We start from the raw sequence: 25,423 nt of genomic DNA, 5'->3' as shown, positions 1-25,423 counted from the left end.
AGCTCAAGATCTGAAATGCACTGAAAAGATTAAAGGAAACAAACTCTGTAAAAAGTCAAATATTTGTTTCGCTGTGTCACTGAAAGACATCAGTTCTCTCAAAAAAATGCATTATACACTAAAAATATAGAATAAAACCACAGAGCATCAAAAGGATCACGGAACACGGACACTTTTAAAACACTGCTGACAACACGGAACATCCCCAATGCACACACACACCCTGGGAGGTTTATATATGATCTCTATATATTTCAAAGTACACACAAACTGCCCATGTGGCAGGTTGAGAAAATAGGAATACATCTTGGGAAGGGAATGAAGGAAAAAAAAAACCCACAGGAAAACAGGAGTTATTTACATTCAATATTCAGTAGCCTTTAACACCTCTATATACATACAGACTCTATATATGTACAGACTGCGCTGGAGCAGAGGAAGTTATTCCAAATGCAAAAGGAAAATACAAATCCCCTGGGTAATTCACTGGACAAGCGTTTACAGGTTGCAGAGATTTCTTCATTTACAAAGAAAATACTAAACACAGAGTAGACAACTCGCATCTCCAGGGAACTTGGAAGTCCTTACAAGAGGTGTGTGATCCCAATGAACCACTGGAAATAGTGGAAAACTTGCTGTGGGAGGAGGATTTTAGGAGGTTAATGTGTCAGACATAGTTAACAAGTCATAATTTAGTTGCTGTCAAGGGACAGTTTAGAAAAGAAACCCCAAAATTTGGGTTTCAGTTCTCAAGTCAACTTAATTATGTACCTTCCCCTTCTGCAGCACGAGTTCAAAACTCCCATGGCACAGAAGGTGACATCATTTCACACGTGGCTTTGCCCCTTTATCAGAGACATCTGCCCTCTGTAAGTTTTATACCCACTCCAGACATGCCAAACATTTTGTACTTCATTTTTACAAAGCAGATCAATACCCCACAAGCAGGAAAATACAGAGACCATCCTTGCCTGGTAATTTATATGATGTGACAATTGGTCTCCTTTCCTGCCCAGGAGGATGTTTGTCTCAGGGGCAGTGCTGCAAAGGGACACCACTCACTGTTCCTCACCCCAGCCAGTGCTATTTATACTCCTTTTCTCCCCAAGCTGGAGCAGCAGCTCATGCAGGGAACAAACTGCCCAAAACCCCCACCCCAACCACCTGAGCAGGAATTTTCAAGAGAGAAAACGTTGCTGGAGCTTGAAGGCTATTTTTTTTTTCTTTTTTTTTTTTTGCTGTTAACCTTTAAGATGTTTAACAGTCCAGAGCCGTGGCTGCAGCTGTGTTAGTAACTGGGTGGCAAAGCCAAGGCAGTGATGGTGGCAAGTAGCAGAGAGCAGGCAAAGGACAGCAAGTGGAGGAATAGATTTCTGGAATGGGAACGGTTCTTATGGATCTTGGAAGTACTGTCAGCTTTTTTCCCCCCTCCAAGGGACACAAGTCTATGGGAAGTTTAAGAGGCTGAAATAAAATAGTGTGGTTTGATTATCAATACAGGGAATATCTAGTATTTGCTCATCCCAGCAAGCAAAGTGAGCACACCAGGCTGAGAAGAGCACTTAGGAACTGAGCATGTCCAAGTAATTTTTTTCAAAAGATAAAAAATTTAAAAGAAAATCACTAACTGTGAACCTGGGACTTCTAGAACCATCTCACTGACCCTCAAGACCTAAAACATTGTTACCATCTCAGATCCCAGAAGTTTCTACATCAAATAACAATTAAGAGCCAGAGCCGGGGCAGTCCCCACCCAGCCTGCCCTCACTGGCACTTTGGTTCCCTGTCTGCTGCAGTTGTGATCTGTCAACACACTCCTCAAAATCCCATCTCTGCTCTTGGAATGGATGCCAAATCCATGCACTTGTGAGTATGGAACACAGGAACATCCTTCCCCACACCCTGTGCTCCATAGTTTGCCAGGGCTGTGACAAGCACTTGGGCACACTTCCCTTGCTCCCAACACCCACCACCTGCATTCCAGGGATTTACGGAGATGCAGCAGGTGCTACAGCAACAGGGAGCAGAGGATTTATTCCAGGTCTGTATTCCCAGTTAGTCCCAAGCATGAGCAGGGGTTTAATCTCCCAACCAGCTCAGGCTGGAGCTGAGGGAGGTGGGCACACTCCCTTCCCTGCCGAGCAGGGGCTCCGTGAGCACTGGGCTGGTGGCACAGGCAGAGTTAACTGAGCCTCAAGGGAAACAATTCCATAAGGGAACACACTGCAGCCTCAAGAAGACAATTCCCAGAAGGGAACACACTGCAGCCTCAAGCTGCGGAACTTCTGCCCCGTTATTTACGGAGAAGCTCCTTCTGACCCTCAGGAGGTGCCACCCCTGCAGTGATCCTGCTCTGGCAGCTGAGCCTTCCTTAAAACACACATTTGGAGCTTTAAAGAGAGTTTAGTTCTTGCCTCATTAGCGAGTTCAGCTGAGAGATTTGGGCTGCAAGACAGAAGCCCGGTTAGAGCAGCCTGGAACATGCCAAGTCCTGTCAAATTCCAATTGTACAGACTTGTTAGTTTTTTTGGAATACGGTGATTGCCTAAACAAGACTCCACTTCTTGTTAGTACAATAACTTTTATTTGACATCTACAAGATCATTATCTTGTAGTTTTTTTGGACAGGTTTATACAATCTCAATTTTTCAATAGTGCAACCTGTGCAAGCAAGAAATGACAAACATTGTCCTTCACTTTCTTATAAACATCTACTATTATAGGCAAAACAAAACTTACCCATATTATAGATAAGTGACTATTCACATTTGTACATTACAATTTCTTTTAAACAGCTCCAGATAAACTCTACAATGTCTTACAACATATTAAACAGTATTCAAGTTACTGGGTAACAGAAACAGCACATACAGCGGAACCCTCAAGTGTTTCCCATTCTCTAATTTACAGCTCAAGTAAGGTTTCATCTTACAAGTGACAAATTAAATTACGTTAATGAAGTAAAAAATAGAAGATTGTATGCGAGATGGAAGTGAATTTGCACTTAAGTTTCCATAACCACCTCAGATTAAGGAAATGCTTCAATTTAAGGAAAAACAGGCATCCAGCCATCTTTGCAGTACACATTAGGAATACCATTAATACATTAAAAATGAATTAATTTTAATTTAAGATGTTTATCACAAAAAGAACATGTTGTAGACTCAAATATATAACCCCCAGGAGAGAACCAGAAAAAAAATGCAACACCTGGGTATAAACACTATAAAAATGCAATAACCAATGCTGTACAACTAAGATTGTGTTTCTCTCCGAATTCCTGCCTCGTGTGTTTATCCTGCCCATGCCCGTTTCCAAAGACATGCACTGTCAAACAGAAACTGGGAAGGAACCTGAATGCATGATGTGCAATCTCTAGGTTTCATGCTTTTATAAACTCAAATTGAAGAGGAAAAACCCAATATATATTTTCTATATATATACTCAATACATGCATTCGAGATCTCCCACAGCAATGGCATCGATGCACTGCGTTAAACCCTGAGCACTGTATGACAAGATAAAAATAAAGCCTGCTTGGGGATTTTCAAGCGTTTTCAAACAAATCGTGGTTTGTAGCTTAAAAGGCCAAAAGTAAAAGCAAACAGGAAGCACTACAGAGAGCATAAGGAAAGACAGATGCACCACCATAAACAACTGCTGGCTTTCAGTTCTACCAACCTTTTTAGATCTCTTTATTCCCAAAGTATTTGAGAGCACACAACTGAACTGAAAAAGTTATATTTCTTTGGAATCTGTCCCTGATTTTTATGCAAGTGATATGCTTTTACAGCCTTTTCCTCAAAACACCAGAGTCAACACCTGTAGCTTGTCCTCCTCCTATGCGTTGCTGAGGTTGGTGATGCTCTGGGGGTGGTGCTGCTGCCAGATCTGCTGCTGCTGCACCGCCAGCTGCTGCGACTGGTCGGACGTCGACAGGAGGTTCACGAGGGGCGACACACAATTTGCAGGAATGATCAAACCTGGGAACAGCAACGAATCAGTTGTTTCATGAACACTTCGTTCGTTAAAACCTCGGGCTGGTGATTCCACCGTGTAATTTAGGCAACAGTCAGCGAGCGTTTGCAATGTCAGGTCTAATCAGCACAGCCACAAGTTCTGCTTCTCAGAGGTTCATCCTTTCTCCTGCTTCACGACTTTAAAAATTTTGACCCGGTGACAAAATTTATTCTTATGTCACTCAGTCTCACATGAAACCAGATATAAGCTATTTTGGCTTTTCTAGTCTCACAGAAGTTACACCATCAAGGAAGTTTAAACCTAGTTCCAACATCCTAGAAAACTGTTCCTAGAGGAGGAGCTGCCAGGATATTGCATATCCAGAGGAAATCCACATTTAAAAAAATATGGACATTTCAGCCTCTGAGGTCCCTGCTCTGAGAGCTTCACTAAGAGGTTTAGTGAGAAGACAATAATCTTGAAGTCATTCTGCACACTTTCAGTAGCCCAAAAACTATGAAAACAATTATTTCAAGTGTCTACTCATCTGTTCCAAGAGTAGGAAGGAAAGTGGAGCCATTATGATTTCAAGGTAGCCTGGCTGGCAGAGGCCAAATATGATGGTTTTGTTCCAAGTAAATCAAAAGAACTGAGAGAATAAGTGTCTCAAAGCCTGGCTGAAAACAAATTCTTCCTTCTTTAACCTGCCTCCAAACACTGTTTGCATTACATTGCTGAAATCCAGATGTCACCAGCTGTAGTTCTGCCCCTCCCCAAGAGACACCCTGACAAGCCTGTTGTCTCAGAAGCATCTTTTACACAAGTCTGGGACAAAGAGACAACTTCCTTCTCCTCCAAGCTGGCAGTAAAGGAGCAGCAGTGCACTTACCTACGATCCTCTGCCCATCCTCTGTCCTCAGGCGAACAATCTGCATCTTCACATTTGTCCCACTCACAGAGGCCAGAACTCCTTCCACCTTTGTCCACACGCTCAGCACGGAGCCACACAGGACGTAGTAGGTCCGGCAGCGCAGTCCCACCTCACACACCAGTCCCAGACCTGCCTTCTTACAATTGCCTCTCCTACAGACAGAGGAAAAAAAGCTTTCAAAACAATTCTGCAAAACAGAAAGTATCCAATTTCATTAAAAATGAGACCTGAAGTTATTTAAGACATTACTCAGAGTCAAGTGAGGGCTGCGAGACGCACTAAGGGACGGCAGGGCTCTGATGGTAAAGTGCTCTTCAAAATGTCCAGAGTCAGAGGCACTGCCATTCTCAGCCTGAATGCTGGTATGTGAAACAGTGCTGGGATCTGATCAGTGCATTTCAGAAGCTCCAATATCAATCTGAAACTTCTACCAGTTGTGCTGTTCCTCAGGAATTCAGCCATAGCTGAGTTCAGACACACAACAGGCAGCACAGGAACAGCTGTTTCTCCCATCCATCTCATCTCTACACGAAGTATAAACATTTCCCCCCCAAATAACATCTGAACTATCAGATCACAATAATAGCTCAGCTCAAGACACTTCGAGCACAAGCTACTCCTGGGTCATTGCACTTCTACAGAGCGTAATTTATACAGGAGCATTCATCTCATACATTAGGACTTCAGGGTGAGTGCAAAGCTTCATGCTTTCACTTCAAAGTTGGGTCATTTGACTGGTCATGGGACAATTTCTCTTAAAGAAGATTTCATAAGAGTAACAGAAGAAGTGATAAAGCAGTTTAAATGAAAGCACTGGTGTGCACACAAACACTGACCAGTAGGCGTGGGTGCAGGTGTCTGCAGAGGAATTGTACTGCTCCAACCAGTGTGGCAGAGCATCCTCAGAGGGTACCTGGAAGAGTGGGAATAAAGGAAAACACATCAACACTTACACAGAACACAAGCAATTTGGTTATTACTGTGAGAAAAGAGGGAGCACCAATACTATGATGGTGCAGAGGTACAGCATCCTACAGCCTAACTTCAAACTGTCCATCCCAAAGAATGAGCAAAATGCTCAAAGGCAGCAGAACCTCAGAGCTTTTTCAGTAAATCAATCTGAACTGCTTCCTCAAGTTTTTACAAATTCAACACTTGCTAGACCCTAAAGAACCTAATTTTGTATTACCACACTACAGATAGCTTATATTCAAAAAGTTTTGGATATAGGAATGCCAAAACCATGTAGACCTGCTTAAAAAGACCTAAATACAAGCCCTGCTCTGGAGAAAGAAGCCTAGTGTTTGACTTGCCAGAATTATATAAAAATACCAGAAAAAGAAAGCCCTTATACTTATTTTCAATTTTTTTTCCAGTTTAAAACAAGCATAATTTTAATGGTTACCTTCTTATATTTCTTTTTCAGGTCTGCACATGTTTCTAGTTTGAGTTGTTTCCCAGTATTTGGTCTGTATACTAAAAAAAGCTTCTTTTTAGGATTCACTTCTTTTACCAGAATTGCTGTTTTCTTGTTATTTCTTATCTGCAAAAAGAAAGACAAACCAAAAACTTCCTAAATTTAAACATGATGACAGTGTCTGTCTTAAGTGATTCCATTCTGCATTCTTTACAGAGTAGTAAGAGTTTGTAATACTACAACCAGGAATAATAATACACCTCTAGAACACAGTGATCCACATTAACCTCACAGCTTTTCCTCACAGTGAAAGCACATGGTTTCTTGGTACAGGTTAAAATAAGAGCTATTATTTTGGGTTCATATTCCTATCAGAAAATATCCTGAGCAGCTAAAAAGGAGCACTTCATACTCATCATTAAAAACAAATTTAAAATGAATTTGTAAGACTCAAAAGTATCTTGCAAAACTGAGCAGTGATTACTTTGAACAGTAAATTTTTCAGGTTACATTTCCCTGAACATAAACCAAGAGACAGAAGAACCTTACCTGTAGTGATAAATAAAATCCATCATCTGGACCTGTCTGTTCAGCCCAGAGCTTTGTTGCTTCATCCCAAGACATTCCTCTCTCCACACTGATCTACAAGAGAGTGGGAGTACTTGAGTGGGAACAGACTTTAAAACAGTTATACACATAGGAACTAAACATGTTGTAAAAGCTTTTAGTATGTCAGTTTTGATAAAGATGATACAGAATTAGCTTACTGTGTACAGCTCTACATGTCCAGAGGTAGAATATCCAGGAGTTAAAAACTTCTTAACATCTGCCTTCCTTACTTTCTCATCCCCAGAGCCCAAATCTGAAAAGGAAAGCAGAGTTTTATTCTGTTTCTCTGTTCTCACACAAGTACAAGAGTAATGACAAATTATTTTACTCACCCAAGATGCCCATGTCATATCTCCCATTCTTTTTAGCATTTTGAATAACTGCATTTAACGTGTCAGAGAAGTACTGGAACAAAGCGTTCTGCTGATGGACTTCCATTCCAAGAATTCGATTCAGAAACTTCCCTATATTGTTATAATCTTAAAAAAAAAAAACAAATACATGTTTTAGGTCAACAAAGATTAAGTGTGATAATAACAAGCTCTTAATCACTACTCAAAGAGCCTCAAAGACTATTTAAATCCATTCTTTCAGAAATGGAGAAAACATTACGCTCTTCAAAAGAGTAACTTCTTAGATAGTTGAAGATAGAATAAGGCCAGTCCTGTTGCTAGGAATCCACTGTCATGGCATATGATATTCCCAGCAGCATCCCAAAGATACACTGAACACAGCAGTACCTTTATCAAGTGTCAGTATTCCGGATCTGTCTTCTACATTTATCAAGCCCACGCCAATCAATCCCTGACGAACATCTAGGAAAGAGAAGGAAGTTCAATCAGAGCTGCTTTGCCATCTAAAAATAACCCAATGAAGTAACAGCTTGTTTAGCAATGGGATCCAATTCCAAAACTGTGACACCTCTCGATTCCATTACTTACAATTTCTACCTAATACATCAATAAGCAAGACAGGACTTTTGCCTTCTGTCCTCCAGGAAGCAGAGGCAGTGAAAAACACCAGTGGCACCATGGATGAGAACAAGATATCACAATGGATAATGGCAAAGTGTAGTTAAAGAACTGTATATTATAGTCAGGCCAAGCAGACACAGAACATTCCTTATATTGAGAGTTCATGTATCTTGTTTCATACGTGAACTTCAACATTCAAGCAACGTGCACAGACTCTCCCTGGCTGTTATTCCCATCTGTCCCAGCTGATCAGTTTAAATAGCAACAATGTTTTATAGCTCTCAAATTATTTGCATTTTCTGCCTACTGGAGAAGGATCAAAAGAAAACTATTGCAGCCAGTCAATTATCTTACCTTTGAAGAAGTCTCCAGGAAAATCAGGAGGAGGTGAGACCATTGGGGAGTCCAAGTTCACAATGGATTTCATAACAATCTCCAAAGCATTTCTGCCATACTGTGCAAGGAAAAGAAAGTTATTCTATCAATGGGATCCAGTCTTTGTGCCCCAAGCACATGTACTTTGATTCACAATAAAACATTTTTCTCTGAAATAGTAAAGGGAACTGGTTATTACCTTTATGTAGTGTAGTGTATAATTGAAAACAAAGCAGTCTTAATTTCTAATTAGAACTGCCAAATCAATCTTTCAGCTGTGATGGAAAGGACACATCATTTAGTTAAGACTTTGTTTGCCAAGGCAGAACAGTGATTTACACACATTTGTGTTCTACATGGCTTTGCAAACAGAATTAAGGATGTTACTGGCTACCTCAGAAAGTGATACAGTTAAAGGTAGGAGATGAGAAAGATTCTTTCTCAACAGGTCATTTGTGGAATAAGCACCACAGCACAGGCTTTCCAACAAAAACAGAACCATCACCTTGTTGTCAAAATTGAATCTGCTGAGGTCTCGAGTTTCTGTGGCCCTTCTGTCCCCGTGGGTAAGGGCTCCCTGTTAAGACACACAGTTGCCATTAAACGGAATTTTAAGAAAAAGAAATCTAATTTGCATTTTCTCAAATGAATGCTCAGACCACTTGAAACAATCTTACCAAGCTCTCCAGTCTTTTTGCAACTATGGATGCAAATCTTTGCTCTCCTGCCAGTTCAGAAATGAGGAACACATACTCTGGAGCAGTCACTTGGTTGGATCTGTGAGTTCTTCCTGGATAATTAAATAGAAGCACGTATGTTAAATAAATTACACTTCATGGAATATTTCTAATAAACTATGCATTGTGTAGAGTGAGGAAAAAAGCTAGAACTTAATCCTGCTGAAAATTAAGTTTCTGCTGTATTACAGCCAACAGAAGGCAGCACAGATGCTCTGGAGCTGTGGCAACTTTTATTCATGTATCCAGTGTCTTTATAAAACTCCAAAGCTGCAGCACAGCTTGTTTGCAAGGTTTCTTTCAAAACTTTCAAGACAATTAGCTATGACTGCAGAAAAAGTAGATTCTGCTCATGACTAAAGAAGACTGGAGGGGTCCTTAAGAGGTCAGGTCACCTACTCAATCTGATCTCCCGTGAGTCAGCAGTAAACTCAGTCAGTGTTACTGAGTTTGCCAGAGAAAGGACACAAAAAGAAGCATTTACCAAACTGCTGTATTGCTCTGTCTGCACTCCAGGGCAGCTCCAGGGTCATGTGAACTCTCCGTCTCTGGTTCTTGGCTCTCCGATCTGCTTGCAATGATATCCCAGAGCTGGCAGCCTCCGAGATGATGGCAATGTTCTTGGAGGAAGAAAAATATAAACCCAAGATCAAGCATCAGTTTTCAGTGTCTAAGAAAAATCTCATTATACACCTATTAGCAAACAGAGTGGAATGGTGTCACTGTTACTTGGTCTTCCCATCAAAAGGAGGAGGGAGGGGAGACAAGGTGTGGTTCCCTTTATCAGAGTTAGAAATGTTAATGAATTTTTTTTGACTGAAAGGAGTGGGTTTTGCTTCTTTACTTTTCAACATCATCTCTGTGCAAATGAAAACAGGTGGTACATGCTGCAGTCTTGCCATCCCAGAGAGCAGGTTGCTCTGACATTGACTGGCACTTCAGAAAGAAGGGGGGGGACACAGAGACTTGTTCCAATGGTAACACAGAGAAGACAAAAAGTTGCTGCTACTGCTGTATAAGGATCTGGCCACTCTGGTGCCTTCAAAGAATGTGTTTGGACTGTGCACAAGTCACTTACAGGAACTGAGTCTTTACCCTCAAGTGTCACAACAGACCACACAAGTTCCACACAGTGACATTTACTCCATTTGCCCTCTTGTGGCAGCACGGCCCAAGTGAACCACTGGGAAGGGTTTTCCCCCCCCCTCCTTCTTTATCACCTTCAATCCTACCATCATTCCAGTCAGGTTTTTTTCTTTCAGATTGCAATGTAAAGGACAAAAGCCATCACTCTACTCAGCATTACTTCTCAATCCTTGTTAGGGTTAACAACCTCACCTTTTCCCTGAAAGTTTTTTCATACCAAGTCAGTGGTTTTCCCCATTTCCCAATTTCACTATTACCTCTTGGAAGGAGAGGTACACAGTTATCCAGATCAATGAATCAGAGATATGAACCACAAATCTGCCTTTTAAACATGTTTTGTTTTACAAGATCAGCTTAAAGGTTCAAGCTTTTGGTTTGGCACATGGGTGCACACGTCAAGGACAAGCCTCTGAGGTCACCCAAACTACTGCCTGACCTTTCAAGCACAGTGAACACACTGATTTGAAAAACAAAACACACAGCAGTGATCAGAAAACGTTTATTAAGTAGTACTTATAGTATAGGCCCTCTCCAGTTCTCCTGTAGCTCCCTTCAGGTACTGAAAGACCACAATAAGGTCACTGGAGCTTCTCTTCTTCAGAGAAAGGATAACTCTTAGACATATTTCTGTAATGTATTTTGATTTAAAATTGAGATATAACAAAAAGATGTCTCAGCATTCCAGTGCAATTTTTCATTCCTTCTCCTCCCATTGCTTATGAAAGCATAGTGAGAAAGGAAACCACAATTTTTCACTCCTTCTTTCATAATTAGGTAATACTTTATCCCAATGCTACTACGAGTCACTGTGCAATGATGGCTGAGCCACGACTCAATAGCTTGGTGTTGCTGTGGCATCTGGCATGTTTTATCTCTTTAAGGATTACCTTATCTCCATCCATGAACCTCTGCTTTTCTGTGATGTTCAGGATTTCCACAGGCACATCCAGCTCAGACCTGGACTCATAGGAAATGCTGCCGTCGTCGTTGCTCACAACCCGCCCCTTGCGGCCCGTCATCTTCCAAAGGAAAAGGGAACATAGGCTCATTGTGGCAATATCAAAACCACTCCATGACCAAAAGCCCCAAGCAATATTGCTATTTATTCGTGTACCAACCTCAAAACAGAGTCAGCAATTTACTCCAAGTGCAAAAGTACATTAGAGAACCTGGATTATTTTTCGGTTGATGCCATGACCCGCTACGTGGAACACTGATTTAGAGGTAACTCAGGGAACCAAGAAAAGCATAACAAAGCACATCTATGTAAAAATGTCATATTATGCTACTGTTCATCAGGGATTTACCAGCAGTACTAAGAAAATAAACTCAACAGATAGCTTAGAGTGTCATTGATTTTGACAGGGCCTTTTAAATCACAGTGATGTTTCTACTTGATAGAGACAGGCAGCTTGAAGACAGATTTCTGAAGTTATTGAGAAAGAAAGAATAATTAATAAAGCTTTTCATTAACACACCTGGGTCCTTCATCTCCATTGTCTTGGAGGATGAACTAAAGCTTCAAACTGACTACAGCTAGTTAGAGAAATAGATCACTATAAAGTAAGAGAAACTGGTGTGATTTACCCAACAGGAAACTATCAGGCTCTGAAATGACCCATTCATCCATTCAGAGCTCCCCTCTGTATTCTAAAACAATCTTCAAGTTTCTCTAATTGAGAGCCATCCAGCAAGGTAACCCCTATTCTCACCACCTGTGAGATTACTGCCTAGAACTGATGAACAAGCTCTTTAAAAACATCCATTTTTCTACATGTGAACACCAGCCTACCTCTGCAACATTTTCAGGACCACCCAGTTCATCTATAAGCTCATCCAGTGTATTAGGTGGAAGATCTTCAGCCAGCTTTTCCAGTTTATCCAGCAGTTCTTTTTTCATTTGTTGGGCCCTTTCAACAGCATCCTGACTCGTTACAAAGCTGCTGTTTGTGTTGCTGTTTGCTGAAATTTAAGAGAGACTCTTTGAGATTTAGAATTTTATTGCCCAACTGCTAAGAAAGTGAATCAACATCAAAAACTTCTTACCAGACGTGTTGGTACTCGAGGTGGTGGTACCAACAGTGGAAGTGAAGCAGCTGGGTCGTTTGGATCCCAGGCCAGAGGCTAGTAAGGCACTTTGAATGGAGTCTGGGTCTATGCTTTTCTTCTTCTTCTTTTCTTTATTTTTTTTATGCTCTTTTCTAATGAGCCAGGGATCTAAAGTTAAAAAAAAAGTTTCAAACATTTACTGAACAGCCATCCTTCCCTTTGAAAGAAATACATTCTCACTGCAAAAAGTGACTTACAGAAGTCTGAACTCCAGTGTGTAAAATCTAATTGAAGATTTACATTCTAATGCAAATTCCAGTCTCATTAGGACTAAACTACATGATTAGCAAACACTTATTTGTTGTTCATTGAAATGGTTAGGAAAGATTTTCTCATTATTTGCAAATACAGCTACTTGCTTGATGAAACACAAACTCTCTTACCATCTTCATCATCCTCACTGGATTCATCTCTGAATGGGTTGAAGTCATCATCATCTCCAGAACTCAAGAATTTGGAGCTCTCGTTGTCACTTTCTTCATTATCTGAAGCATCAGACTCACTCTCACTCTCATCAGAGCTGCTGCCTGCAAGGCCCCCTGTCTTGCGAGCTTTCTTGGCTTCTCTGCTGATCTCCTCACCTGATCCATCACCCCAGAAGAAAAAGAACTTCGTTTAAAACCTTGTGGTCAACACTTTGAGGTTTGTCTTACCACTGCTGCACACAAACTAGAAAAATACTCAATTTCTAAAAAGAGAACTGTATGAAAGAATCTAAGTTCTAAGCAAAATCTCTCTCCCAAGTTTTTTATCATCACCTACTTTTGGGCAAGAAGATAATCAGTTTGGGAACAGGGGTGTATTAGGCTTCTCTTTACTGAGCCTCAGAAAAGAAAGCAATTATTTGTGTGACTGCATCAGGAAATGGTCTGTGCAAAGCATTTTGCACCCATAACAGCTCAATCCAATTTTGAGCAAAAAGTACCCAAAATGTACCGGATATAGTGCTTCAGCAGCAGTTTTAAATCTAATAATGGAAATCTCCAACAGAAGTCTCAGAGACCTGCAATACATGCTCTTACATGAATGACTGTACAGATATTTCCATATTTTATCCAAAGTTCACTCCTAGGCAGCTCTAAAGTTGCTATTTCCACTGTGGCATTAGTGTAAGAACATCAGCATTACCTTTTCGTTTCTTTATCTTGTTCTCCTTGCAAGGGCTGTCTCGGGGTGAATTGTTGTTACTTTGAGCAGTCAAATCAATTCCCAACAAGCTAAACAGCTTCTTCCTGTCGGGAGCTGGAAAGTGCTTTTCAATAAGAGACTGGAATACTCCTCTGTGTAAGAAAAAAAAAAAAAAAGAGTTCTTCAGTGGAATTTGCATTTATTTAAAATACAAAGCTGTAACATTTTAACTGCTTGAGTTCTCTGAAGAATGATTCCTTATGAGTGCACAGGAGCACCCTGAATATTATCACCTGTATTGCTGTATTTGTCACCTTAAAAGCAGGAGACATTTATTTTACAGCATTGTTACGTAAAATCTACTAAATCTGGTTTTGATAGCAAGTGGTATTGCTACTGCCATTTTTTTATTGCTTGGTTTAAGTAACAGATTAATTTAATTTATTAAGATCTCCAGCAAGGCAGCCTTGGGATTGGCTCTAGCTCATCTCAAAGAAGGAAGTCATGGTTTGCAACCTGCTCTGGTTTAAATGCAGTGCACACTCAGCAAGTCTTCCCCTCCTCCCAGTTTGAGTAGAACAGTATGAGCTGTTTGCACCTGACAGCATTTTGGAATGCCAGAAGAACTAGGAACTAACCGAGGGGTCACCTGAGCAATACTGTCAGACCTCAGGTACAGGAAGTTGCAGTAAAGAACATCAGTACTAAAGGATTCCTAACTTTCTGTGAACTTTTGACACGTAAAAGGACAAGTGACACACACACAAAACCAGATGAATGTTAAGTTTTGTAAAGAACAGTTCTAAAACTTCAGTCTTACTTTGCTGTGGAAACAAAGTCATTCAGTTCACCTCCACCTTCCTCCAAAGCTTCCAATGTTCTCGCTTCCCCCGTTGACTGCAGGCCAATGACAACACACTGAGGGACAAATGAACACCACACACCGTCACTAGGTCTGAGCTGCAAGCTTATTTTGCCTGAATTTCTGCTCATTAAATAGCTTCAATACCATAAAGTACAAAAACATGGCTGAAAATATTTGCGTTATATATATAAAAAATTATTTAATAGCTTTACAATTAAGAACAATATTTTAAAATAGGTTTTGGTCGACTTACTTTGCCATTCTTGATTTCCTCCCGAGCAAGCTGCACCACCCTCTTCACCTTGGAGGCTATGCAAAGGTACTTGAAAAACCTCTGGTGTGCTGACCAAAACTGCCCCCACATGGACTTCTTCATGCGTTGCTCGGCGTCGATGAGATCGGCCGCCTGCTGAAACCTCTCCCGAGCACTGACCCACTGAACAAGACATTGGGAATCCCTTTACAGGTTGTATTTCAAGGCTCAGAGATACATTGTTTAATATCCAAATCAAGACAGGAGAGTTTAAAGTTACAGTATTGTGACACTGCACTTTAAGGAAACTCATCAGACAGCAAAGCTCACAAAAAAACCCCAGCTATGGTTTAGTAAATTAAGCAATTACTCTCTTAATAAAAAGCAGATACATCTGCATTACAACCAGAGCAAACATACACAGTGTTTTATAATTATCTAGCTTCTCCATTAATACATTAAGGTTAAGAAAGCAGAGAGCACTGCCCATAATTAATTACTAAGCACCATCCCAAGAAGAGAAAAACCCACTGCCTTGGTTTGCCTAAATGGAGGCAGAGGAGCACAAAAGTAGGACCAATAGAACAGCTTTATCTTGGGCAACAGTGACCAAAGTGTCTGAAGTACTGCTAGAAGGCAGTGGATTTTGGCAGGTACTGCACCTTTGATGACTCAGAACAAAAATTAACAGCTTTTGCCAAGCCTTAAATGGAGAAATCTTTACATTAAAAGACACAAGGAGATGCCATTCCCATCTCTCAACAGGCTGTTTCAGGAGCATTCAAGTTTCAACCAACTTCAACCTCTCAGAACTCAATACAGAAAGCAAATTTAGAAAGGGGTTCTTACCAGTTTCACAGATTTATTGTACATTTTAACATATTCCTGTGAAAGCAGAACTTCGTCGATTTTGAAAGTTACACCTGAAAAGCTCAACTGCCTTGCTATGTACATTCCTCTCAGCTTCATATCCATAGCAACTATTTCCATGGCACCAACACCTCTAAAATAAGGGAACAAATTAAGTCCATATTAGAATTTTCAAGAGCAAGGATTTGTTAAGAAAACCCAAACCCACAACCTCAAGTGCTCTAGAAGAAAACAGCGAGCTTACAAATGTGAAGGAATATGTTTTTGAAATCATTAGTACTGTTTTGTTAAACACATCCAAACAGGGTGTGAAATTTAGCCTTTATATAAAACTGTATCCCTGCCTTGTGAGAATTAAGTGCACCCCAAGAGGTAAAACTCAAGTTATATTTTTTTCCCCAAATGACCTAGGAAGCATAAGGAGACAGCACCTTACAAACTGTACGTGGATAATGGAGTTGGTCCAAAGGTTAACAGAATCTTGTATTGTAATTTTATAGATTCCACTGAAGATTTAAAATAATTAATACAAACTGTAGCAAGCCATTCAAATTTATGCTGGCATGAAAATGATTTAATTAGTAGGTAACTTCAGTTCTCTTCAGCAGCAACACACCTCTAGCAATACCTTGAGAGCACTGAAGTCACCTGCAAAGCTTTGCTACTTACAGGCTTGAGGCTGTAATTTCATTATTGCTCATTTGAGCCATACTCAGTAATGAAGTGAGACTACACTTGCACAGTCTAGAAGAGTCATGCATCATGCAGATGGTAAATAAAATGCATACTAAGCTTCCTGAAGTGTTCAAAATTCTTTAAGTAGACAAAACATATTAAGATGCTCACCTACCAAAAAATGCAGGAGTGGTGTTTTCTGACCCCTCACATTTGGTTTTATTAACACATTCTGAAGTATGAAGTACTCTGCCACAGCAGACACAATTTCCCTGAGCTGTGTTCTTATGCCAGTAAGGACAAGAATGAGATTTCCTCCTATTAAATTGCCTGAGCTGATGCATAAACAGAGGCCTTCTGCAGTGAGCCATCAACTGCACTGAGCAGGCAGCACACACAGGGTGTTTTCATGGGGAGCAAAGTCTTTTCCTTTCCTAATATCCACATTAAGGTTTTTGCCCCAACAAGCTTCTAAAGCCCTCCAATTTTTCTGTGAGCAAGAGAAACATCCTATTTTTCACCACCTAAGATAAAGTACATTTCTGCCAGAGTTAGAAAGTTCTTGGTGTGACAGGACATGTCTGCAGAGGACTGAGTGAGTGAACACAAGGAACTGCAGAGCACAGCCAGGCACAGCTACGGGTGTTCCTGCTGTAGGTCTTTGAAATGAAATATTACCTTCTTTCAACAGCCTGAATAAAATCACTGAATTCCCTAAAGGGAGTTCCTTCACCCCAAATTCCAAGCCGGTTCATATATGCCATGTTTCTTGGCTCAGATGCACCTGAGGAGAAGAACAGAGTCTGAACCAGTGCCAGCAAAGACATACAGAGACAGAGTGCAAACCCAGCAGCACATACCTGTGGCACTGGCATAAACAACCCTGGCTTTGGGAAGTTTATTTTGAAGCTCCAGTACGGCCAGACCTGTCTTTGTTGGTTTGGATGAACCAACAGGACACAGGTTCTTTGCTTTATGACACTCATCAAATACAATCTGAACTGTAATTAAGGAAAACTTCGTCCCACATTTTTAGAGTGAGGATCTCAAACAGAAGGCAAGAAAAACTGCTAATTTCAACAGGTAAATCGTTGGCTCAAGAAGACATTAGTGTTTTTTCACTAAAAATCTTGGGAAAACATTTAGCTACTGGTTCAGTATTTAAGAACACAATGGCCAACACTTGAGTTCTTGAGAATGCTGTTGATACTCGATTTTTTTTAATAATTCACTGGAGAGAATTTTAGTGTAAAATTAAAATATGATGCTTAAGAATCTTATGTGCTTGTTATAGAAAAAGCAGAAGCTTCCTTCTTGTACCTGAGTTGTGTGGCAACAAGATAATGATAACACTTTTGGCACATAGTTTGTAAAACTTCAAGTCTCGTGTCAGAGCATGCACACAACTGATTGCCAACAAATAAAGAACAACACCTACAAATACATGATTATCTTTAGGGATTTAAGTTTAAATAGGAGTTTGATTAGAATAAACTGAACTCCAGACAAAGGATACAACACCATCAAAGTCTTCACCACACCAGTGAAGCAGCTGCTTTAATCTGGTTTTGTATTTCCCTCCAGACTGACTTTCCCCAATAAGAGAAGAATAGGTAGCAAAGATGACACCTTTCTTCACGCTTCCATTATGTTTGGAAGAGATTTTCCCATACTTGAACTGCAATAAAAAGAAATTACAGAAATTAATCAAAAGAGATCCCTCCTCAATCCCACCTCCCAGATGATTATGGGATGCTGGTGGTCTCAACCTTAGAGGTGTGAACATGGTGACCCACCCATATCCCACATGATCCAGGGCACAGCTGGCACGTGGCAATGTGGTTAAGGGGTTATACAGGGCCTTATTTAAATACACACTTAGGGAAGACTAGAGCTGAAGCTTCAAGAGCTTAACAGACACATTCTTTGGCTACACACTTTCCTTAATTTAAATACAACTGAGCTTTTAGTTCCAATGTATCCCTTTAAAGTCAATACCTCAAGTGTATTTACTGCTGCTACCACAAGTGATGATTTCTAAAGCTTTAGTTTAGAAATTAAGAACTCACAAAGCAAAAATATAACTTAAATCAAACTTTAAGTTCAGTGAATTCAACCAGCAATCACACTTTACAATTTAAGTGGCTAATCCTGAGCAGAGGCACAGTCTCCAAAAATAACTGCTCACACCATTTCTGCTTTAACAAGTCACTGAGCAAGTCCATTATTCAAGTATTACACACAAAATGTATTACATCTAAAATGTGCACTGAGAGATAGAAAGGCAAAAAATCAAATGCTACAAAGCTTTAAAGATTTAAAGAATACTTCAACTTCCTAGAAAATACTCTACTAGCAGTGTCAGTAGTGGTTTGAAGAGTAATTAAAAAAAAGCACATGCTAAGACTTAATCCTACAAGGGGCCTATTTACATGATTAACTTAAAGCTCTGTGTGGTTCTTTGTAAGATTAAGGCCTGTCAAACAAGGCCTAGACAGCACATTTATTGAAATTAGTACATTCTTGCTCTTAAAACAGTCAACATGCACAACCCGTCACACCAGCGTACCTAAGGCTTTGCCTCAACTGTACATAGTAAAAAGTTTCCACACCTTGTTTAATGAATGAACCAATATGTTTTTTGCTCCAATATCTCTCAAATCTCTTTCAGCATCATATTTCAGATCGTTTGACACACTAAACCTGAGGACAGAAAACAAGGCATGTTCTGTAAGTACAGCAGAAGCTCAAAAAAGCAGTTGCTAAAACTTTTGTCAGAAGACAGATGACCCTGAATTGAAGTCATACAGTCACTGGAGTGTCTGCTCTAACAAATCCTCACACACTTACCAGACTGCTCTTTTTCTGCCTAACAAGTAATTTTCATAGATTATTCCAGCTATGGTCCTTCCTTTTCCTACACCAGCACCATCACCTATCAAGAATCCAGCTCTGTCTCCATTGGGCAGGAATGTTTCATGTTGCTGTAGGAGAAAGAACAAAAAACTTGTACCCATTCTCCAGAACACATCACTGGGGATTGTCAGAAATGAGCAAACATAAGAAACATCCTATTGGAGAAGACCAGTGGTCCAAGCAAACTCCTGGCAGCAGGAAAAGGGGATTTTATTTAAGGAAAGCATATGAGCTTAACTGCTTTATGTGATCCATTCTCCCTTCTTCCCTCAGCACACCTATGACTGCTCTACAGATCTGTGTAATTCTTTCAGTGCCTTTTCCTAACACCCCAATAAGCACTTCCACAGCCTTTTAACAGCAGCAAGACCCAGACATCCAGAGCCTGTGGACAGCAGTGTCGTTCTGCCCATTTTAAACCAAATCTCCTTTCACCACATTCGGTTTTGTGGGCTATCACTGACTTCCTGGTTATGTAAACCTATATTTCACTCCCATCCCTTTTCTCCTCTCCAGCCCCAGGTGGCCCAGCCACATTAGTCTTTTTTTCAAGAGGCAACTTCCCTCCTGTGACAATTTTAGTTCAACTTCACTCTCTCCCTCTCCAACACACAGAGTGCTGCACACACATCTGCTGTGGGCACACTGAAGTGTAATTCAGCAGCAAAATAACACCCAATCTTGCTCTCCATACCCCTCCCAGTGACGTCAAACAGGGCTCAGTTTCTCAGCCTGCTGCTACTGCAGTCATTAAGTTATTTCAGAGAAATAAAAATGACTAACTTGTTCTTCCTGAGTTTTAAGACAGTTGGAGATCAGCATTATGGAAGTGATTTAGAAAAAGCTTTCCTAGGTGTATTACCTCCCATTTATGTGAACTGAAGCTCACCTGCCACCTCCTAATGCAACTCAGACCTTTAAGCTCTTATTATTTTATCTCCTTGTAAAACTGACATAGCTATGCTTGTCAGACAGTAGTTTTTCTTCTTAAATTCTCTGTTAGCTTTTAAGCTGCACCGATATCTGGCATACCTGGGCTGCATAAGTGATTGCTTCAAGTTGCAAAGCTGACAACCAGCCACTATCAATTGTTTCTTCAGATATTGATGTCTGGTACCACACATCAGGAGGAGTCACGCTGGACAACGAGCTGGTTTCCACTACTGGGTCAGGATGACGTAGCCCAATTTTTACTGGGTGAAAAGGAAGGGAGAAGATGAAAACATGAACCAGAGCTCTGGTGCTGCAGCACAAGTTACTATATTTACACCAAAACAAATTACAATTGTGATTGCAAAGTCCGAAGTCAACAACGTTTCATTGCAACAGTCTGTCAAGTGTTAAACCAAGGAACACATTAATCTCAATTTTTAACTGCAATCATACTTTCTCTTCTCACCACCTTCTCCCAATTTTTATGAAATTAGATAAAAGTCACTTAATAGAAAATTAAATTATTTGGGGACTTGACATGTTTGAGAAAAACCAGTCTGGACCTTGTCTTCCCAAAAGGCCAGAGGCAGCCTCAGGATGCCAGAATCACAAAAGCAACATTCTTCTCTCTATTTATATAGTGCTGTTTTTAAGCAGAATGAGAGGAGAAAAGATTTAGAACAGACATGGTTTAATTGCTGACAGATCTCATCAGTGACAATAAAAATTAACTGTTTAGCTACAAACTCCATGTAAAATTTGTTGCCTTGTTTATACAGCAGGTCAACAATGTACTTAGGAAACAAGATAACAGCTTTCTGTCAATAGGTACAATAAAGAGAAAAGAGAAAAAAACAGAAGATGGCAATTAACAGCAGTAAAAGATTCACTTAAAAGAAAACCAACCAAGAACCAGTTCTAAGTAGTCAGCCAGGAACAATGCAGGAAGAATGTGCTCAGGGTGATTTCACACCAAAAGACTCAAAGTAGATTTTTAAGTGTAGCAGTGAGCACTTAATCCCCTCACAAAATTTCCTCTGCTGAGGCACAAGGCATTTTACATAGGTAAAAAAATGCCTATCTTGATTCATCAGTATCTGTGAAACAAATACTGCTCAAAGATACACTAAAGAATTCCCCTTCTATTAAAAAAATCCACATATCTTCCAAAACTAAGCACTGTAGAAGACAAAAAATTTCCTAGGAAAACCTACAACATACTTAGGTTCTTTTAACTTGACTCAGACAGTAACTTATCTGTTTTCTGCTGTTAGTAATCACAAAACAAATTAGCTCTGAAAGCATTTCAGCCTTTTGATGTAACTAAACAGCAGGTCGTACATTTTATTGGCATATACTCAGCATAAGTCTCTGCATGGCCCATTTCTTCTTCATCTTCTTCCTCAGGTTCCTCCTCCTCTTTTACTGCTGGCACTTTCTGCAAGAGAGAGAAATAGTCCTGTCAGTCAAACAGCATATTGTCAATATTCCATGTCCTGAAAACAAACAGGAGAAAGGAAATGAGGACAAACTTGGACTTGAGTGTTTTAACACATGGACTGGCTGAACTAGGGAATAGCTGGGAAAACTACAGACAGGAATGTAGATCCCTCACACTCTGAACAAACCTTCAGAGACACAAAGTCAGGGAACCTCCTCTCCTTTGCAAAGAGATCAAGTACCCCAAACTTGCATAAGCAGAATTATAAAGGAACTCCTCTTACAGCATATTAAAATCAGACTATGACTTAAAGAAAACTGTCCTGAAAACACAGCAGCCCTAATTTCCAAGTACTCCCCTGAAGTCTTGAGCAGTTTCACACTCATGATGGAATTTTACAACTTTGGGGAATAGTTACAATAGTCACAGCTCTACCCAGTACTCTCTGAAGCCTGACAGTTACCCATTTTTTACTGTGGCCTTGATCAATGGAAGTATTTGAATATTTGTAAAGTACTTGCTAGATGACAAATCAAACATCTTCCACAATTATTAATGTTTAATACAAAAGTGATCTCAAAAGGCTTCTATATGCCAGTGACTGAGGAGCACAGCTCTTCCCAAATTCAGTCTGAGTCCAGCTATCAGTGAAGATGCCAAAACTCAATTACAGCATCAGAATGTAATTTTATTACATTTAGAAAATTGAAAGATACTCAATTTACATCTTCAATCCAACTGCCCAGAAGGACAGCTGTGCCAGAGGAACTCCTCTGGTTTTCCTCACTGGAAAACAGTTATTTCAAAAGAAAAAGCCTTACCCCAGAGCAAGGGATGTGCTTAGCACCTTTAATCAGCACACCCTTCTTCACACATACAATGAGGTTCTGTTAAGAACAGTAATTTCTTGAAATTGTCATTTACTCAGTAGTCTCTGCTCCACACAGCTGTTAGTTTTAGACATCTAACCAAGTTTTTAGTGGAGAAACTGAGCTTTTGGACAAAACAGCTGCACTTGACAATTCCACCACACACAAGGCACGGATGAGTAACCCCTGACACTGGCCCCAGGTGCTTGTGGCCAGTAACACACTCATTTGGCAAATTATCGGTACCACTTACCACGGTGGGTGAGAAACTTCTCATTTTAATGTCATTTATCCATATTCTTGCTACCTCTTTTGTGGAAGCCTCCTTCTTCACTGCACCATTGCTTAGGTCAGCTACAAAAGGAAAGCTGTGGTTTACAGGAATTCCCTCCAAACAGCAACTCAAATTAACATTTAGAAGTTTAAAATATCAAGTAGCACACCAATGCTTCAACACAATCAATGCTTCTGAGCAAAGTAACAAGTCCAAGGAGTTAAATCCTGTTACTCTTTTGACTGAAGGACCTCCCCATGCAATGCCACTGTGTCTCACAGTTGTGTATATTTCAATATTTAATAAAAATTATCTTTCACCTTCACCAAATCTATACACAGGATTTACAGCTACTCCACCTTGTGAGCCTTTGAAGTTTAACAACAAACCAAAAAGCTCAGAGTTTCAACAGAAATGAACTTACCTGGTCTGGTGGCATTTACCACCTTAGAAGAAACTACAGTTAGTTCTGTAAAACAAAAAGTCAACACTTTGGACTCAACTGTTTAAAGTTTATAACAGGATCCTTTAAGAAGACCATTTATTAACTTCCCTGTCCTCAGTCACATTTGGAAGCAACTGGCAATGGGGCTCAGTACAGAACAGAAGTGATTTACACAAGGATATATGTAAAACATTGAAACGGGTTGCCAAGCTTCCATTGTGTAATAAATTTAGCATAATTGCCCAAAAAAACCAATTACAGCACTTGCACAAATAAAAATTTTCCTCAAAGACATTGCATAATTCAACTTTTTAATATTTTCCAATCTAGAACTCCTGCTGCCTGAATTATATGAAAAGACCACGTTTCCTTTCAAGAGCTTCTCTGCCTTTCAATTTGCCACAAGTATTGTCAAATTTTTTTTTTAATAAACATTAAAAAAATTACAGAAACATAAGAACACAAATAAGATTAGAAATGCAGTTCTGGAAGTTGCATGTCTCCTTTTTACTTCATACAGATGCTACAGAGTCAATATTTTCTACAGCTGTGCCACTATAACAATTTGTGGATTGATGTCACCTATTCTGTGCTTCTGTGAGTTTTCACTTTGCACCAAGGGGATAAGTCAGTCCTGTAAAACCTTCTCTCCTCTTCCTCACTCCTTTACCCCCACCCCAACTTCATTTAAGGTCTGAACTTAAAGTTTTGTCAACCACTCCCTAACAGAAGGCAATGAAATGAGGAGGCACATTCTGCTTTTTGTTTCAGTCCTCCCAGGCAGCTCAGTCACTGCACTCTCGATCTGCAGACAGAAAATAGGTTATGCCAACCACACCTATAAAATCAGCAAAGCTCATTTCAGACACAATGAAAATAAAGAAACCCAGAAAAAGCCTGTGTACCTTACAGAAAAACAACAGCAATAAAGATATTTTCTAACTAACTAGTCTGACCTCATGCTGAAATTAGAGTAACAGGAAAGAATTAAATCAGAATTTCACACACATGCAGTTTTTCCCTTATATTAAGTTGAGCACATGTTAGAAATAACATACAAGGAAGTATTATGAAAGGAATCATAAAATGAAGATTGGGAGTGTGGTAACGAAATAGTTGTGGCATTTAAGTTAACACAACATTTCAGAGGTGACATGAAAATGAACAGCAAGTTTTTAAGGACTTAAGTTTTTAAACAATAGATCTGATGCCTTCAGTGAAACAGAGGGACAGATTTTTCTTTTGCAGGAGACACTTTACAGAAACACCTTATCCCAGGAGCACCATTTGTAGCATGTACTACAAATTTAGTTTGGAAGATGCCAAACAAGGTACTAGTTTGTTACAGCTGCACAGCAAGTACACAGTACAACAGGAACTGATGCAGACTCCAATAAGACACTTAATTGATTCCAGTAATGCTCATAGATTAATTTTACCAATTTTCCAGCTGCAATCAAAAATGTCATTTTCCTCATTCCATGAAGTAAATCAAGAGCTTAATTTTTTAAGAAGCCTGTTATTTTATACTACTGAATTGAACACTATTAAAGTCAGAATGAATTTTATCAGTTTTTCTCAATCACTTCGTGGTATTGTACTAATCAGTGAAAATCCAAGATGTGCAAAGATCATTATTTTACTATTTAAAATACTGTAATGGTGAAAAAAAAAGAAGAAAACTCACTTGCTGCTGTTGCTACTGGTTGGGCAATATTAGGAGGTGGCTTCAGTTTCATGAGTTCATTAAGACTATTATTCTTGAGCAGATCTTTCAGCTGAATCTGGTCCTTGGAAGGTGCAGTGGTCAAGGCATTTCTTACTGCTGGTGCTGCCACCGAGGGCCGGGTGGTTGTGCTGGTCTGGATGATCTTGGCTACAGTGATGGTCTGTCTGGTGGTGGTGACAGGCGTCGTTTTTGTCATCACAATTGTAGTCCCCAAGGTTGGAAGCTGATTTATTTGATTCAGCACAAAGGTTGTGGTGGATGGTGGTTGCTGGCAACAAAGAACCAGGGGGATTTTCAGAAAACAGTAAAAAAAACCCAAGTAGACTTTATTAGCCTTTCATCAACAGGAGACACCAGGTTTTAGAAGACACTTGTAATAAGAAATGACTTCAAATAACATGCTGAAGATGCCAGAGTAATTATCTTGTGCTGCAAGAAGCATCTTTCAATACATTGTTGCACATATTTAGGAAAGTTATTTTTAAATGTTATTTTAAGGTAAGGAAAATAAAAAACAAGATGAAGGATTCATCACCCAGGTACAAGACATGACTACTACAGATACAGGAACCCTGAGCTAAAGAGAATTCCCAATACATAAACTGCAGGCACCAAGGTCAGAGAAGGAGAGGGAGGAGGTGCTCCAGGTGCTGGAGCAGGGATTCCCCTGGAGCCCACAGTGAGGCAGGATGTCTGTCTGCAGCCCACAGAGGTGACAGTGGAGCAGAGATCCACCTGCAGCCCACAGAGGTGACAGTGGAGCAGAG

General features: G+C 40.0%; 1 protein-coding gene across 2 annotated transcripts in view; it reads right to left on the bottom strand.

The window, feature by feature from the left end:
* Positions 1 to 353: 353 nt before the first annotated feature.
* Positions 354 to 25,423, bottom strand: part of SBNO1 (strawberry notch homolog 1) — a 32,720-nt gene continuing 7,650 nt past the window's right edge. For both annotated transcript variants that reach the window (XM_027651950.1, XM_027651951.1), the window contains exons 4-32: positions 24,615 to 24,924; positions 22,462 to 22,562; positions 21,240 to 21,336; positions 19,998 to 20,158; positions 18,900 to 19,033; positions 18,662 to 18,752; positions 17,566 to 17,727; positions 16,910 to 17,045; positions 16,728 to 16,833; positions 15,354 to 15,507; positions 14,505 to 14,687; positions 14,207 to 14,304; positions 13,387 to 13,538; positions 12,642 to 12,839; positions 12,196 to 12,366; positions 11,942 to 12,111; positions 11,037 to 11,168; positions 9,488 to 9,623; positions 8,944 to 9,056; positions 8,772 to 8,843; positions 8,246 to 8,345; positions 7,658 to 7,732; positions 7,250 to 7,396; positions 7,076 to 7,170; positions 6,858 to 6,950; positions 6,297 to 6,434; positions 5,728 to 5,804; positions 4,850 to 5,043; positions 354 to 3,983 (exon numbers count right to left, since the gene is read on the bottom strand). In XM_027651950.1, the coding sequence (XP_027507751.1) occupies positions 3,841 to 3,983; positions 4,850 to 5,043; positions 5,728 to 5,804; positions 6,297 to 6,434; positions 6,858 to 6,950; positions 7,076 to 7,170; positions 7,250 to 7,396; positions 7,658 to 7,732; positions 8,246 to 8,345; positions 8,772 to 8,843; positions 8,944 to 9,056; positions 9,488 to 9,623; positions 11,037 to 11,168; positions 11,942 to 12,111; positions 12,196 to 12,366; positions 12,642 to 12,839; positions 13,387 to 13,538; positions 14,207 to 14,304; positions 14,505 to 14,687; positions 15,354 to 15,507; positions 16,728 to 16,833; positions 16,910 to 17,045; positions 17,566 to 17,727; positions 18,662 to 18,752; positions 18,900 to 19,033; positions 19,998 to 20,158; positions 21,240 to 21,336; positions 22,462 to 22,562; positions 24,615 to 24,924 (3,939 nt within the window). In that variant the 3' untranslated portion in view covers positions 354 to 3,840. The remainder of the gene's footprint in view (positions 3,984 to 4,849; positions 5,044 to 5,727; positions 5,805 to 6,296; positions 6,435 to 6,857; positions 6,951 to 7,075; positions 7,171 to 7,249; positions 7,397 to 7,657; positions 7,733 to 8,245; positions 8,346 to 8,771; positions 8,844 to 8,943; positions 9,057 to 9,487; positions 9,624 to 11,036; positions 11,169 to 11,941; positions 12,112 to 12,195; positions 12,367 to 12,641; positions 12,840 to 13,386; positions 13,539 to 14,206; positions 14,305 to 14,504; positions 14,688 to 15,353; positions 15,508 to 16,727; positions 16,834 to 16,909; positions 17,046 to 17,565; positions 17,728 to 18,661; positions 18,753 to 18,899; positions 19,034 to 19,997; positions 20,159 to 21,239; positions 21,337 to 22,461; positions 22,563 to 24,614; positions 24,925 to 25,423) is intronic.

Source organism: Corapipo altera, unplaced genomic scaffold (assembly GCF_003945725.1).
Source record: "Corapipo altera isolate COAL_440 unplaced genomic scaffold, ASM394572v1 67, whole genome shotgun sequence".
Classification (NCBI taxonomy): domain Eukaryota; kingdom Metazoa; phylum Chordata; class Aves; order Passeriformes; family Pipridae; genus Corapipo; species Corapipo altera.
The sequence above is the reverse complement of the archived record's forward strand: the minus strand, read 5'-3'. Positions and strand labels throughout refer to the sequence as shown.